The sequence below is a fragment of the Populus euphratica genome, unplaced genomic scaffold (assembly GCF_000495115.2).
Source record: "Populus euphratica unplaced genomic scaffold, PopEup_1.0 scaffold20.1, whole genome shotgun sequence".
In the NCBI taxonomy this organism is placed as follows: Eukaryota; Viridiplantae; Streptophyta; class Magnoliopsida; order Malpighiales; family Salicaceae; genus Populus; species Populus euphratica.
The window spans coordinates 995,711-1,011,136 of NW_011499854.1; the positions used below are offsets into that span (position 1 = coordinate 995,711).

Here is a 15,426-nt window from a genome sequence, read left to right on the forward strand (position 1 = left end):
CATCATCTACCCGCAAAAACCAATTGAAGCATGACATCCATCCATCCCCATCATACAGTAACTTGAAACCAATTGAAGCATGACATCCATACTTTTCATCCATCCATCCCCATCATACAGTAACTTCTACAAGAGCCACCAAAAGTAGCAAAGAGTGAATGATTAATATCCCCTAACGCGGATTTAAATAAATTATCCGCTAAACTTCCATCTTTACCTCTATGCACAAGCACATGATTTCTCAAGCAAAACCAAGCATAAAGCAAAGTCGCATAACTAAATTCAACAACAAATAAAACTAAAAGAAATCATGGAGTGAACAAAAAACATGGATAAATAAAATACCCTCAACTAGAATTGTAAATCACCTTAAAAAGACATCCTTAACCATCCAGATACCACAAAATTAGACAAAAAACATAAGATGGGATCTTTCCGAAACTAAGAAAAAAATCAATTTCTCAATCATTCAGAAATCACAACATCACCATCAGTAATCTCCTGCTGCAAATCCTTTGGATCTTTCCCGTCGACCGTACACCCAACTGAAACACAAGTCCCCAAAATCTCCTTCACGGTCCCACTCAGATCCTTAGCCATTGATCTCGAACTCATAACCTTTGCAATCTCAATCACATCATCAAGAGCGATGTTCCCATTATGCTTTATGTTCTTCGTCTTCTTTCTGTCTCTCTCTGGCTCCTTCAACGCCTTGATAACCAAAGCCGCTGCTGAGGGCACGACGGTGACCTTGGCCTGACGGTTCTGGACGGTGAGCTTGACGGTGACACGGAGGCCCTTCCAGTCCTTGGCTGTCTCCTTGGCGATGTCTTCACCGATTTTCTTGGGAGAAAGACCAAGCGGTCCGATTTTGGGAGCAAGTGAACTGGCCGCACCAACTTCACCGCCGGTCACCCTCACGAAAACGTCGACAACCTGAGATGGGTCAAACTTTGGCGGCATTTTCGCTGCTCTCTTGATACTTGTACAGTTAGGGAAAGAGAGGGGGCTAGGGTTTGCTGAAATAAACGTGCATATATAGATATGTTGGTGGGTAGGGTTTTAGGAGATCGAAATGTCTGTTTTAGCCCTAATAAATGGGCTTTAAGGGACATAAGTGACTGGCTAATGTGGGCCTGTTGGATTATTCTGGGCCAAAAGTTGCCATAACCATCCACAAATCTTGGACCATATTCTTTATCCTGAAATTAAGAATGGCAAATGTTGAAATTTTAAAAAATAAAATAAAATTTTATTTTATGTTTAGATTATTGGGATAGCTGCAGAAACATATATATATAATATAAACATAAAATAAAATTTTATTTTATTTTTTAAAATTTAAACATTTGCCATTCTTAATTTCAGGATAAAGAATATGGTTCAAGATTTGTGAATGGTTATGGCAACTTTTGGAAAACTGCAAATGAAGAAGCCCAGAATAATCCAACAGGCCCACATTATCCAGTCACTTATGTCCATATATATATATATATATGAATCAGTCCTAAAATCCCAAATTTTCTTATAAAGTTGTCCTATAAATTTTTCCATTAATCTTGTTTCATAGGCGATGATTGCAGCCATGCGTAAAGTGCGAAAAGAGATAGCTTCTATTTTCCTTGATCAGGTCTGTAGGACACCAAATTTTTTAAAGAAATTATTAAGATGGTGATGAATGGATATTGCATCAACTATAATTAATTTATAAAATTTAAGCTCTTCAATATAAAATTATGATAAACTTAATTTAATTTAAAATAAAAATATTAAGCTCAATTCTAATAAATAAAATATCAAAAAATGAGCATATAATGCTTGTATTTAAGCAATTAATTTAATTTAATTAATTAATATTTTTTTCAATTAAATTTATAAAAAACTAACACCAAATAAAAAAACTTGAGACAATTACAGTCATTTTTAAAGTAGTGAAAAATCCTATTTAAAGAAAAATATAAAAATATCAACATACGTTAACTTTTCAAACATGTGATTTAGGTTATTAGATTGGAAACACTATATATATAAAAACAAATAGTGAAGCTCAATTCTCATCAAGTCAAATATTAAAAGATGAAATTGAAAAGATTAATTATATAAAATGATTAAAAACACACACACACAACATACATATATATATATATATATATATTGTGTGTGTGCGCGCGGGTGCGCGCGCGCGTGTAAAATGGGGATAGAAATCAAAATTAAAAATAAATTAGGGTGGAATTAATATTTTGTTTGTTTGAAGATGAAATTGAAAGAAAATTTGACAAATAAAAAAAACCAAAAGAATTAGGACATAATTGAAAAAAAAATAATATACTTTAAATTTGGATTAAATGATAAAATAAAAAAGTTAACTTTTCAAACATGTGATTTAGGTTATTAGATTGGAAACACTATATATATAAAAACAAATAGTGAAGCTCAATTCTCATCAAGTCAAATATTAAAAGATGAAATTGAAAAGATTAATTATATAAAATGATTAAAAACACACACACACAACATACATATATATATATATATATATTAAAAACAAATATATGACTAAATAGTAAAAAATAATGAAATTGAAAACAAATAAAACTTTTATAAAAACTAAGAACAAAAATGGTACAAAGGTGTATTTTATTGCTTGAAAATAATATTCATGTATGGAGAGGGAATTTTAGTTTTTAAATAAAAAGAAAAGGGGAAAGGAAATGAAAAGTTTTGAAATTAAGGATTGAATTGCAAATTAAAATTTGAGATAAAATGACTAGAATGAAAAGAAAAGAAGTAAAATGTATATAATGGTTTAAGAAATAATTTTTTTGCTATATAGTTCTGTGTCTTTATTGGCACACACAACAAGAATAATAGTGTAATTTATTAAGGTTATAAGCATGTTTTTAAGTGAAATTAAGTTTTAAGATAAAACATTACACCACTTTTTATAGTGGTTAGATTTTAGACAGTAATTGATGTATTATTTATCATTAGTCATGATTTGTTATTTGTTTTTTGTTAAATAAATCTTTTATTAATTGAAAAATAATAATAATAACCCAATTAAGGGCATTAACTAACAAGCCCACATATTTGGGTATATTTAAAAAAATTTAGGTATGCTTGGCACCTCCTTGATATAAGGATAGTAAAAGTATAAAGTATAAATCATTCATCTACAAAAATAACAATTTATGCTCAACACTCTAAGGTATTTGGGTATATTTAAAAAAAATTAGGTATGCTTGGCACCTAAGCTTCTTGATACAAGGATAGTAAAAGTATAAAGTATAAATCATTCATCTACAAAAATAACAATTTATGCTCAACACTCTAAGGTGTGAAGTCAAAAAGATATATATATAAATAATCTATCATTTTAAAAATACAAATTTACTTTTCATTTTAGAAATATAAAGTTAAGAAATAAAAATTCACCACCCACCAAGAGATATATAATTGAATAGAGTGATGAAAGGTTAAGTCAAAAACTTTTTAATTCTAAATTTTAACAAAAGATATTTAACACATGATTTTAATAATCATTATATACTTAGACCAACCCTTTAAGTCTAGAGATAAACTAAAATAATAGAGTTGATCAGAGTAAATGACTCTAACAAAAAAAACTAGACAAATAATAAATAACACCTGTTTTTTAATTGGAAACATAAATATACATATAAAAAACTCATAAATTAAAATAGCCATAACTTTTTGTACATAACTTCAATGCATGTATAGTTAGATGATCTAAAAATATCATTTTTTGAAATTTAAAATCACACAGGATAAATTTATTCTTCCATGTGATTAAGAGATGCAAATTCAAGATAAAATTTGACTCTCAGTTCAACAATAAATAATACCAAGAACTTTATTTATTTACATTGTCAACCCAAACTCAGGTAACTCAATATCAATAAGACCATTGGATGGCACTCTCGTGTCACCTCTATAAATAAATTTATTGAAACCAGTTAGGTTTATGACATTGGTCGTATGCTAACCCAGATTGAATTGATATGTCGCCTCTTCAATATTAAAGAAAAGAATATTGTATTGAATTTTTTTAGTCAAAGTCATATTTTTATCAATGTTTTGGGTTGAGTTTGGACTAACCAAGTTGATCGGGTCATAACAAATCAATTGATATATAATTTGCTTCGAAACTCATGCTAAATAAGAATTTAAATCGAAAAGTTTCAAGAATAACCAACCGAGTTGAGTTTATTGATGCTTCCTAAGAGTTTCTTGCTATAATGTACCAATATTGTTTTTATTATTATTATTATGTTTTCTATACATTGCATCAAGTTTATTAAGGTGTTAGTTTTTTTAGAATTGAAACTCATTGAAAATGATGAGATGTTCAGTGAAAATTTAAAAGAAAAAGATCACATTAATAAGATAAAATGAATTTATTCAGAGAAATATCTTTTTTATTTTTATTTTAAATCTTCATGGTTTTTGTAGTATATTTTCTGGATGCTTTTGGTTTTTACTAGACAAATAGCATATAAAAATTAATACGTATTTTTTTTAAATTATTAATAAGAAAAGAAGACTTGTACTACAAAATTATTTTGTGTCAACCAAATTTAAATTGTTGCTCTTTTTATAAAAAAAACATTAGTTCCATATGATTAAGTTAAAAAATTAAAGAGTTTTCGCAATACGTGATCATGTATCTTTATTTTTGTCTATTTCTCAACCTTATGATTTATTTTTTAGTTAGCAATAAAATGTTTTTTGGTTGTTTATTGACATATATAATCCTCAACCTATCTTGTTAATCTAGGTGGTGGTTAAGTGGTAAGAATCTAGAATCAAGAGGTTTGTTTCCTTTGTAGTCTCAGGTTCGAGTCTTTAGTTGTTTATATGATGACTACTAGAGGTTTATATGGTCATTAACTTCAGGGCTCGTGGGATTATTCGTGGTACGTGCAAGCTGACCCAAATACTCATGTTAATCTAAAAAAAAAAATTATGCATCAAATTTTGAGTTAATAATAAAAAAAATAACTTTATTGCTTGAAAATATTTTAGCGACACTTGAATATTTATTTTATATTAAAAAAATTTGCAGCGTTATTCAATTATCTAGTATTATCTGTTCAGGAAGGTTTAGAACTGTTATAAAAATTGACATGATTTAATAGGTTAACACAATAACTTATAGTTGCAGGTTTTCTCTTGACAACTCAACTTGATAACACATTGATCCAGGACTCGTCCTCGCTCAGGTTATTGAAAAGAAGAACAAGTTTTTTCTACTAAAACTACATCGTTTCAAATGTTTTTTTTTTTTTATAAAAATCAAAATTTATATTAACAAAATCAACTTCGTCGTAACTAGTTTGAGAGTTGGAGCCCATTCTCACAGAAAAGAGAAAGATTAAGAAGGCCCAACCCGCACTTGAAATGGGCCGAAGGAACAAAACTAGAGAATACAAAACCACCGCACACCATTTTTCTTTTCGGTGACTGAAAAACCCTATACCCTCACAGCTTTGAAGCCAAAAGAGGATCATCAGCAAATAAAAAAAAAAAAAGAAGAAGAAAATTTCAGAGAGAGATGCAAGAATCACAAGAAAGAGCAGAGTATACTCTTGTTGCAAGAAAACCCAGTTTCGGACTCCCTACTGGTTGTCCAATTTGCTTGCCTGTTTACATCCACCTCAAATTTGCTAGCTTTCCTTTCCGTTTGGATTTCAATAACACTTTCCCTGATTCAGGTATTCTTTTTTGGCTTCTTAATTTCATTCAATTATATTGATGTTTTTAAGTTCTTGTACTGGGTTTTTGCTTGTTTTTAGTTACTAATGGCTGACTTTCTGGCTGTTTTTTTGTTTCTATTTCGTTGAAGTTTGCTTCTTATGTGTTAATAGGTTAAAACCACCAAGATAAAAAACCTCATTTCTTTAGCCAAGTTCTTTTTCACGGAATGAATGTTAATTTGATTATGTTTAAGATGGCTACTGGTCATTTTTCTGTTACCGGCTCTGTAATTGTGTTTAAGTTCGATGCTTTCATTTCACTAAGAAATTTTAGAAATCTGAAAGTTGCTATATTGTTGCTGAATGGGTATGATGGGGTCATGGAATAAGTGAAGCCAAGATACATGCTTTCTAGGACTTCCATATTGTTTTAAAGAATGCCATTGTCATATGGGAAGGAGTTAAGTAATTAGTATTCAAGATTGCATTTGCTTTACCTGGACTATGTTTGATGGGTATTGGCTGTTTAATTGACAATACTTGACAGCCAGTTTTCAATATTCTTGCTGAAAGCATTACAAGAATAATGAATATTTTTTTTGTTTTTGTTTTTATTTACTAGTTCCTGTGAAGAAATTGATACCTGAGTTGCTTGAATCCTTATTAAACAACTGGAGACATGGTTATGTCATTTGTTTCATTCTCAGTAGCCAGTTGTAGTCCCATTGAAGCGGAGAAAGTCCTACCCTTTATTATTCTTAAGGCTGTTCTCTAGACTTGAACCTATATCCTTGTTGCTGCAAACCCAAGATTTTTACCATTGAACCAAGCAATGGCCTAATAAAAACCATGTTAAGTAGTATGGGGAGAAACTATGTCTTCTTTTCTGTCACAACTAAGGTATCTCCATGTACTTTTTTTTGTTCTGAAATTTTATGTATTCTAAAGTCTAACTTCATTTTCTTGAGCCTTCAATGAAGGGCTTTCCTCTGGTAACTGGGCTTTCTGTTAATTTAGCTATGCTTTCACTTTTGTCTCTTATCATTTTGCCGGGGATTCTGTAGCATAGAACTGTAGAAGTCTACTGTTTTAATTATGTATGTGTAGTGAATCTTCTCTCAAAATCTGAAAGGTTCTTTTTTGTATTACACGGTTTCTTATGTATGCATGCATGTCTTTGCACTCACTTTCTCTATGTTACTTTCTCTCCGTGAAACTTCCAACCGCACAAAAAATTTGAATCTACTTTGTATTTATTTTCACGTGGGTGCGTGCTTTGCTCATGTTGTCTTATATGTGTGTTTTCTAAAATATATCATGCAAATATCAAAATTGCCTTCAAAACGCTTGTCTGACTTTCTATTTTAGATCAAATTCCTTACATCGAATCAGGCACTTATGTGGCCTTCAATGACGAGAATGGTGGGCTTATTGAACGTTTAAGGGAAGATGGCATTGTTGATTTGGATGCTGCTTTCTGCTCTCTCCCAGAATGGATATCAATGAAAGCAATGGTTAGCACCTGGCTTGCTGAGGCAGTCATGTATGAACTATGGGTGGGATCTGATGGAACTTCTGCCCGTGCAATTTATTATTCTGACCTCCCTTGGTTAATAGGAAAGGCTTTATTCATGAAACAAGTGTATCTTGTTAAGCAACGATTTGGGATAACAAAAGAAAATGCTGAACGAAAGGAAGCAGAGGTTACACTTCTATCATTGATAATCTTTTTTTGCAACTTGTTGATATGTGCGCTCTCTCTCAAATATGCACACATGCACCAGTGTCAAAAAGCATGCACCTGTGGAATGATTTTAGCCTTTTATATTTTTCTTCATTTTTCTGTTAATTTTCCTTCAGCATGGACTTGTGTTTTTCTTAATTCTGAATAGATTTACAAGAGAGCAAAAATTGCATATGGAGCTTTGTCAACCACATTAGGGGATCAAACATTTCTTTTTGAAAGGTGATTCTTTTGGATATCACGGTTAATATATATATTTTTTTCTTTTTTACAGGAAATTCATTAGGGATATTTTGGCTTCTATATTTTATTGAAGTTTGATGTCAAGTAAAATTTAATATTGACCTGCTAATGATGCACTCTACTTCGTTTTTCTGTTTGTGCAGGCCATCTAGTTTGGATGCATATCTCCTTGGGCATGTGCTTTTCACTCTTCAAGCATTACCTGTGAGTCACTGTACCATTTATCTTGCATGATCTGTGTGAGCTGACTGCTGCTATTTGTATGGTTGGAACGATTATATACAACTGAAAGTGTGGATATGCTTGACCTAGTATGATGGTGCCAAAAAAAAGAAAAAAAAACTACATTATACCATTCACTTTCTATTGTTGAATGCACAGGCATACCTAAAACATGATTAACCTGTTGGATATAACATGCTTCGGTGTTTGAGCAAGCTTATGAAGAGAATATTTACAACAAAATGTGTAGGATCTCAAACATATTGTTACATTCACATAGACAAAGAGCAGTTTGCATGTAAATTATGTTACCTTAATGAAAATCTCCATGATTACATGCAGCCTTGCAGTAAATATCTAACAATCAAGGCCCACTAATTTCTTTCAGGAATATGACAGCAATCTGTGCTGTTATGAAAGACATTACCATCAAAAAATCCTGTTGAAGTCATTTTCTTCTTAACATGGTTCCTACTCATTTGACTTTCACGTGATTTGCTATGGGTATTCTGTCTACGTAATATGGTGTGGTTCCAAGCATTTGACTATTCCGCCCTACTTAAATATTTTCACTGCTTTTTCTCTTGTTTTGTTCAATGCTATTAGGAATCATCAGTGCTGCGACTTGCACTCTTGGAGCACGGTAATCTCATACGATATGCTGAAAAACTTAAATCAGAGTACTTGGAGGGTGGATCTTCTTCTTCTGCCCCACAATTCCATTCAGAGGCTTCATCAACTTCAACAAGACGTCCTTCAAATTCAAGTAAGATATTTTCATCTTTCAATCACGTGTATATTATATTGGTTATCTGATAGTGTTTGAGTTGTGGATTGTTAAGTTACCGAACGAGCCTATGGATCGTGTTTTAGTCATCAAAATAACTGTTTGTTGTTTAAAATGCTTAAAGAAAAATAAAAACCGTTAGGAAATAATAGGTGAAAAAGTACCAACCATGTCTTTTTTTTCAAATACAATTCCTAACTTTTTTCATATGTTTTCAACACTAGGTTCAAAGACTAAGAAGCAACCCAAGAGGGAAAAGACAGAAGAGGAGAAAACTTTCAGAAGAAGGGCAAAATACTTTTTAGTAACACAGCTAGTTGCTGTTTTAGTTTTTCTATCTGTCATGGGCGGTTATGATTTTTCTGAGGTGGGGGTTGATGATGATGAAGGCTTCAGTTATGACTGAAGAAGCACCTGTTTTTCTTTGACAAATTTGTATTTTACTCGACCTTTTCTTTTAAAACCGTGAGAAGGATAATTTCCTTTTTACCTTTCATTCTTATATTCCATGTAAAATTTTTGAAGAATAATCATCCAACAGTTGAAGGTTATTAATTGTGTGCTTGATCAACTTTTCTTTAAGCACAGTAATAGGCGAACCTTAAGGTGGTTCAGAGAGAGAATTGTGGCAAATGTAGTTGGATGTTAATATTGAAAATTCAGAAAGACTCCTTCCTTGTTGCAGGAAATTTCCCCTGCAGTTATGTGCATGAATCCTCTGTAAATAATCAGCCTATAAGCAACCCATTCATTCCCATTGATTTGCTTCCAATTCCGTAAACATTGTTTCTGGTTCTTTGTTTACCATTTCTGGTGATATTCAGTTTTTTTATTGGTTGGTTCACCTGTTTGAACATCCCTGAGAAAGGTGACTGAGAGAATCATTTGACTGGTAGCAACTGAGAGAAGCTTTTTTTTTTTTTTTTATTGGTTTCGACCAGTTCAAGTAACATTATTGGGACAAAATATGATGTCTGATAGCTTTGGTTGCTAAGAAAATAGATGAAAAAGATCGAGCCTCTGTATTTGATAGATTTTTCCAATACCAGCTCCATTTCTAGAGGCCTCCCCGTGTTCTTCTTTGGTTAGCTTGGTAACTAATCAATCAAACAAATATATTAGCAGGAGCAGCAACTTTTCTACACTACCTTTGCCATATAGGTTATAACATATAATTTACATCAACGGTGCTAGCAAAATTATCCACTGGGATATCCTGAATTATGTTCCAGCCCTACTGGAACTCTGGGAGTTGACATTCTCCCATTGCTTAACAAGTTCTGCATATCCCTCTGCAGAACCAATAGCAAATTCAGTCAGTGAGCTCACTGCAACTGACATTCCTGCACAAAGTACCTTTATGGCAACTTCAGCCATTTTCTCTGTAGTCATTACATCTTCTACTTCACTAACCTCCATCAATTCCATACTTCTTCCTGATTCAGCTGAAAACCCAGCTCCAAATCTCTTTGAACTGACTGGGACCCTATGTGGATCGTCTCTTAGCTGCTGTGCATAGATAGACCCCATCCCAGCAGCAAAAAAATCTAGGCCATCAAGAACTGGCATCTCCTGCATTGCATCAAGAAACCTTGACCATTGGATGCAAAGCCCAAATATTGGAAAGGTTCCACTGGATCTACGAGGTGAGAATGGAAGTTTTGAAGTGTCAGGATCCAACCTAACACACCTGAGGAGCCAGCCGGTTAGCGCGTGAAGATAGGATCGTTGAGAAGTGATCCATGCCTCAAAACAGGCTCGCCAATTCCTGAGTTCTGTCTCGACGTTGGAAGCTGACCTGGCTAGCCGTTGAGGGTCAGCAACTGACATGGAAGAGTGCCGTTTTGCTTCAAGTTTTGAAGGTGTGCCGGCTAGTAAAAGCTTGGCTTCATCTAAAGTACGCTTCTGTGACTGGTGGCATTCTGCCATTACTTTCCACATCCTCGCTAACCTGTGGAACATGAATAGAAAGTTCAAGTCAGATTGTAGATATAAGAGACTTTATTTAAGCACTTTTCACTTCTCCGTGGATTGGAATACTTTTTATCATGGTCTGCAAAAACAGTACAAGTAATAGAGTATGTACCCTTGTACCAATTCCAAAAGTTGAGGCTGCAATTCTTCATCCCTTAAAGTTTCTATTCTCTTTGACACCGCTTCAACTGAGTGTATAGAAACCTTTATCTGAGTATGCAGATCCCTAATGGCTGTCCTTGTTTTATCCAGCACAGAGGGGTCCTCTCCTTTAACATCTTGGTTCCTGAGTTGCATACACTTCTTCTCATACGCAATTCGAACCTTCTCTCCACACTGTTTAAGAAGGTAAAGGAAGAAAATCAGTTGCAGATTAGTACAACACATCAATATAATTTAGTAATTACTACCATCAACCATTTTAATGTCCCTTTGTGCAGAATTAAACGTCCAATACTAAGCATGTCTAATAATTTCTACGGAATTCTATGCTAGAAAAACCAGGGCATCAGAATTCATCATTCAAGAAGTTATGAAGATTTGAGATATACCCTAACTTCTTGATAGAGCTTCTTCTCCCAGGCATATAATCTGTCCAACGTTGATTGGTGACTACCTGAGAGCATGCAAGATTCCTCTGAGAAGTCACTACTGCTATCACAATCTTCATCTTTAGAACTTGAAGAGTTGATCATAAATCTTGATGATGATGAGCGAGATGAAGCTGAGCGTATCAGTGCTACTGGATTCAACATTTTCATGGCTGCGGGATCATAAGATTTTCAGATGATATCTAGAGTACTCGAAACAGAGACAGAGTCACCAAGAGATTACATTAAAAAAAGGCTAGAATTTAATAAAGAAATCACATCACTACAAGCATTTGGTGAATGAGATCCAGACTAGGACTTTATCAAATAATTTTTCAGCTATTCATGTTCCAGACAGACTACGTGTCAAGAAATGCTGTTATGATTAGGCAAGTCTTACATCTTCTTTGGAAAATGGCAAAATATGCATGAAAGCGCATCTTATTTCAGACAGGGTTAATAAAACCGGAGCTTTAAAGTTCATTAACCTGTGAGTTCATTTGAAGTTGATGAGTACTGAGCTCTGCTGGACTCTAACAAATCCGACACCACCTTGGCTGAATTGCAAATAACTGTGAACTGATCTTCAAGATCCTTGATGACTTCTGCCATGTTTGTTGGCCTTCGGTTTACATAGACAGTAAAACCTGGTGTTTCAACCTTGGCGGCTTCACCATTACCAACTGCCATTTCTTGATTGTGAACCTCAACCTGTCCTGAATTTTGAGACCGTGATAGCTCTATCTTCACACTACCTTGTGTTTGCAATCCTGATTGTGGCCCATTTACTTCATGTTCACTTTCACATTCACATTCACAGTCACTATCAGTTTCATCATCATCCTCATCCTCATCTTCGTCAACATCTTCAACAAGCACTTCTTCTCTTGGGTAATTGGAAACAACCTTGGCTCGTTCTCCTGCTAAGTTTGCCTTGTTATCTGAGTCTTCTTGTTCAGTTTCATCTTCCAGGTCAGGAATCCCCTCTTCTTCTCGAACCTGCCTTAGTCCTCTCATGTCATCATCCATACCCATCTGATCAAGGCTGCTACGATTGGGATAGCCATAGTAGTCTAATGATGAAAATGGGTTCCAAAAGCCATCCCATTGTGAAGTTTGAGGAGACGGTGGAGGAATGCTGGGCCTATTGTTCGGGGAATACGAGAAGAACGAAGAATACATTGGTGAGGATTGCATCGCAAAGAATCCATCAGCGCCGTAATGATGCATTGGAGAGTACGATTCGACTCGGAATGTTTCCGGTGATTGAGGTCTCTCCTCAACTGAAACTGATTGGTTCCCCCCTGACCTTAAATAATTTACTTTCAAAGTCGAAGTAGGTCCAGATTGGATAGGTGCTGCAGAGAAAGATTTCGGCGAAAATGAGATGAAACCAGGACTAGTTTTCTTCACAGGCGTAAAAGGCGGTGTTATAAATGAATCTAAAAAGAACTCCCGGGGCTCGTCTCCTTCAACATAATCCCTAAGAGCTGCCAAAACTCTTTTCAAGGACTGGATATAAGCCAAGTGTCCTGATGCAAATCGTGTTCGCTGCTCTACAGCCTGCTTAATGTATCTTTTTCGATCTTTACAAAGCTGAACTGCCTCTTCTTCATCAAGCTTTGAGGTAGTACATCCCATTTCTATCTTTTATCTTCCCTTTCCCTCCCCACTCTATGAAGTTTTCACGCTTGGATCAAAACCAAAATCACAATAGTATCTCCTCTTGTACCTCACCAGATTCATATGGATTTTCTCTACCTGTCCAGCAAAAACAAAATTTTATTATTAACTATTAATGCACAGAAAGAAACATGAAGCAGATGGAAAAGAATTTCGTAATAAACGAGACATTCTTTTCTTCATCACATGCAATGATACAAGAAAACAAAACAGATTTTAAAAAAGTTGTCTGTGCTTTTCTTTATTTTCAAGTTAGAGAACAATATCTCACTTGCTTAACAGAACAAAGAAATTAAGATTCTTTTAAGTTTCTTTATGAGTTCTCTAGAAACCAAGAATTCAATTTCTCCAAATTGTCACATAGCAACAATAAAATAATTATATATGAAAAAGGTAAAAACTTGCACTTTGTTGAAAGAATTATATGCAAGACAGCCCCTCAAACCCCAAAAGCATGAATAATTTCCTAAGACTTGGAGGTGAATAATCATAAGCTGAAGAAATATATTTCAAGCTAAGAGAAGGACAAGAAAATTTTTATACAAAAGACAAACATGAGAGAAAGAAAAATTACCAAATGATACAAAAAGGAGTTCGACTGAATAAAGAGAGTCTATAAATGATTAAAGAGGGCCATGGTGCCAAACTGATGATTTTTAGTTACGAGTACAATAAGTAAGAAATGAAACAAGAAAAGAAGATAAAGGTTTAAAGTAGAGAAGAACATAAACAAAAAAAAGGCACCATTTTTGACCGATAACGTGTTGAAACCTGCAAATGCTGTAAGCAAAAACTGGAAAGAAATTAAATAATAGTAGTGGCCCTTTTGCAGTGATAAAAGCAGAACTTATCAGATGGAAGGAAAAAAAAAATCCAAAATGAGAAAATTAAAGAAAAAATAGCAAAACGCATAGCTGATGAGCATACAAGGAGGAGAAAAAGGATGAAATACTTGTTTGAATGAAAACACGAAGAGTGTGAAAGGAAATTGGTTTTGAAAAGAAAAATAAAAACCCATTAGGAAGAATCTGCTAAAACAAATTAAGCATCTCAAATAATTGGTTGCACATAAAAGAAAATTTATATTCTTATAAGTACTAAAATCCCCAGATAATAAAAAATAAAACAAATAGTAAGCTGTGTTTCATAAGAAAAAGCAAAGAGCTAGACTATAAATGAACAGAAAATCCTGAAGAAACCCAAGTCAGGATTTTGAATATAAGAACGAAAAACAAACACAGCACTCATGCTAGAGGCTATGTCTGTATAGAAACATACATGCACAGAATAGAAGCTCTCCTCGAGAAGAGCTAAAAAAGGGAAAAAAAAACTAAATGATCATTGTAAGATGATAAATAAAAGTAATGGAAAAATGGGTTATAATGAAGGAACATACCTGAGGAGTAGTGTAGTAGTAGCTACGGAGTCGAAGAGAAGGGTGGGAGAGATATTGCTGCAGACGATCAACTTCTTTCAGAGAGAGAGAGAGAGAGACGTTGAGAAAAGCAACGGTCAAAACTCAAATTAATGAACGAAAAGAGAGTAAAAACAAAAAAACATTAAAACATAAAATAAATAAAGTCATCGGATTTGGAGAACTAAAACGAAAGCAGACAACATGAGGATGGAAGGAAACCTCAATGCATTGATTGTAATCGCCCTCCCTTTTTACCTTTTATTTCACAAATGCCACTCACCTCAACCGAAGAAGTTGTCCTCTTCTGTAATTCTCTATTTTATGTCCTCTCTTGTCTTGGAGGCCAAGCAAAATCGAAGTAGTAGTTCTCGTGCCCAACCATTTTGTTTTATTTATATTTTTAGTTAATTTTTTTGAATCGTTTTAATATGAAAAATAAATTTTAAAAAATAAAAATAAATAAAATTTTACAATATTTTTAAACAAATATTACTCTTAAAACAGAACACCTCTCTCTCACACGTACTAGATGCCCAACCAGCTTGCGACCGAATTTCATTTATTTCCTTCGATATTCTCGTCCCAACACAGAGGGGCCCATTTCTAACTAATAGGGACCCATCAACTTTCTAATTCCGTGATCAAATCCCAATTAGCCCTCTGATCATTTCCAATCTGCACAAAGATTTTGTTGCTTTCGGGGTCTTGGTGGGGCCCATGAGTTAATCTGTATTCCATGCCATGGGAGGGCAATTAGATCGCTGAACAAGACAGGGTCATTTTTGTAATTTGGGGATTAGTTTTTGTTAGGAGGAAAGAGGGAATTTTGAAAAGCAATAAAGAAAGTCGGCTCTCAAAAGCAAAAGATGAGGGAACCTGGCCCTACTGCTAAAGACTCCTGGGGATGCCTCGATAACGGTTCCTTACAAAATTCCCCTCTCCTTCCCACACAAATATCAACAATGCCCTCCCTCCAGTTATTTCACAAACATTAATGCTCTTTCCCTCCGTTAAATTCAATAATATATTAAAATAATATTTTTTATTTT

General features: G+C 33.9%; 3 protein-coding genes across 6 annotated transcripts; 1 reads left to right on the plus strand and 2 right to left on the minus strand.

Moving 5' to 3' along the window:
* Window positions 1-311: 311 nt before the first annotated feature.
* Window positions 312-1,033, minus strand: LOC105122532 (60S ribosomal protein L12-like). Its single transcript, XM_011021675.1, has one exon. It carries the CDS (start codon window positions 961-963, stop codon window positions 466-468), a length of 498 nt encoding a protein of 165 aa, XP_011019977.1. The 5' UTR covers window positions 964-1,033; the 3' UTR covers window positions 312-465.
* A 4,457-nt stretch (window positions 1,034-5,490) lies between these two features.
* LOC105122533 (mitochondrial outer membrane import complex protein METAXIN-like) lies at window positions 5,491-9,427 on the plus strand. Its single transcript, XM_011021676.1, has 6 exons — window positions 5,491-5,735; window positions 7,086-7,420; window positions 7,610-7,683; window positions 7,848-7,908; window positions 8,533-8,692; window positions 8,938-9,427. Exons 1-6 carry the CDS (start codon window positions 5,576-5,578, stop codon window positions 9,117-9,119), a joined length of 972 nt encoding a protein of 323 aa, XP_011019978.1. The 5' UTR covers window positions 5,491-5,575; the 3' UTR covers window positions 9,120-9,427.
* Window positions 9,428-9,831: 404 nt separating this feature from the next.
* Window positions 9,832-14,496, minus strand: LOC105122534 (uncharacterized). 4 transcript variants are annotated; one of them, XM_011021677.1, is made up of 5 exons: window positions 14,357-14,496; window positions 11,766-13,038; window positions 11,239-11,450; window positions 10,800-11,023; window positions 9,832-10,664 (listed from the first exon to the last, which is right to left on the minus strand). In XM_011021677.1, exons 2-5 carry the CDS (start codon window positions 12,916-12,918, stop codon window positions 9,935-9,937), a joined length of 2,319 nt encoding a protein of 772 aa, XP_011019979.1. In that variant the 5' UTR covers window positions 12,919-13,038; window positions 14,357-14,496; the 3' UTR covers window positions 9,832-9,934. The 4 variants fall into 4 exon arrangements, with proteins under 4 accessions (XP_011019979.1, XP_011019982.1, XP_011019980.1 ...); XM_011021680.1 differs by lacking the exon at window positions 14,357-14,496 and adding an exon at window positions 13,535-14,327; XM_011021678.1 differs by lacking the exon at window positions 14,357-14,496 and adding an exon at window positions 13,366-13,521.
* Between the last annotated feature and the right edge of the window lie 930 nt (window positions 14,497-15,426).

Bases quoted from the DNA above. Each gene is read 5' to 3' on its own strand.
- LOC105122532 (XM_011021675.1), bottom strand. From the start codon at position 963: ATGCCGCCAAAGTTTGACCCATCTCAGGTTGTCGACGTTTTCGTGAGG.
- LOC105122533 (XM_011021676.1), top strand. From the start codon at position 5,576: ATGCAAGAATCACAAGAAAGAGCAGAGTATACTCTTGTTGCAAGAAAA. The intron at 7,421-7,609 runs GTTACACTTCTA...AATTCTGAATAG, and splicing joins CTGAACGAAAGGAAGCAGAG to ATTTACAAGAGAGCAAAAAT. The intron at 7,684-7,847 runs GTGATTCTTTTG...CTGTTTGTGCAG, and splicing joins CAAACATTTCTTTTTGAAAG to GCCATCTAGTTTGGATGCAT.
- LOC105122534 (XM_011021677.1), bottom strand. From the start codon at position 12,918: ATGGGATGTACTACCTCAAAGCTTGATGAAGAAGAGGCAGTTCAGCTT. The intron at 11,024-11,238 runs GTATATCTCAAA...CTTCTTAAACAG, and splicing joins AGCTCTATCAAGAAGTTAGG to TGTGGAGAGAAGGTTCGAAT. The intron at 10,665-10,799 runs GTACATACTCTA...CATGTTCCACAG, and splicing joins CTTTTGGAATTGGTACAAGG to GTTAGCGAGGATGTGGAAAG.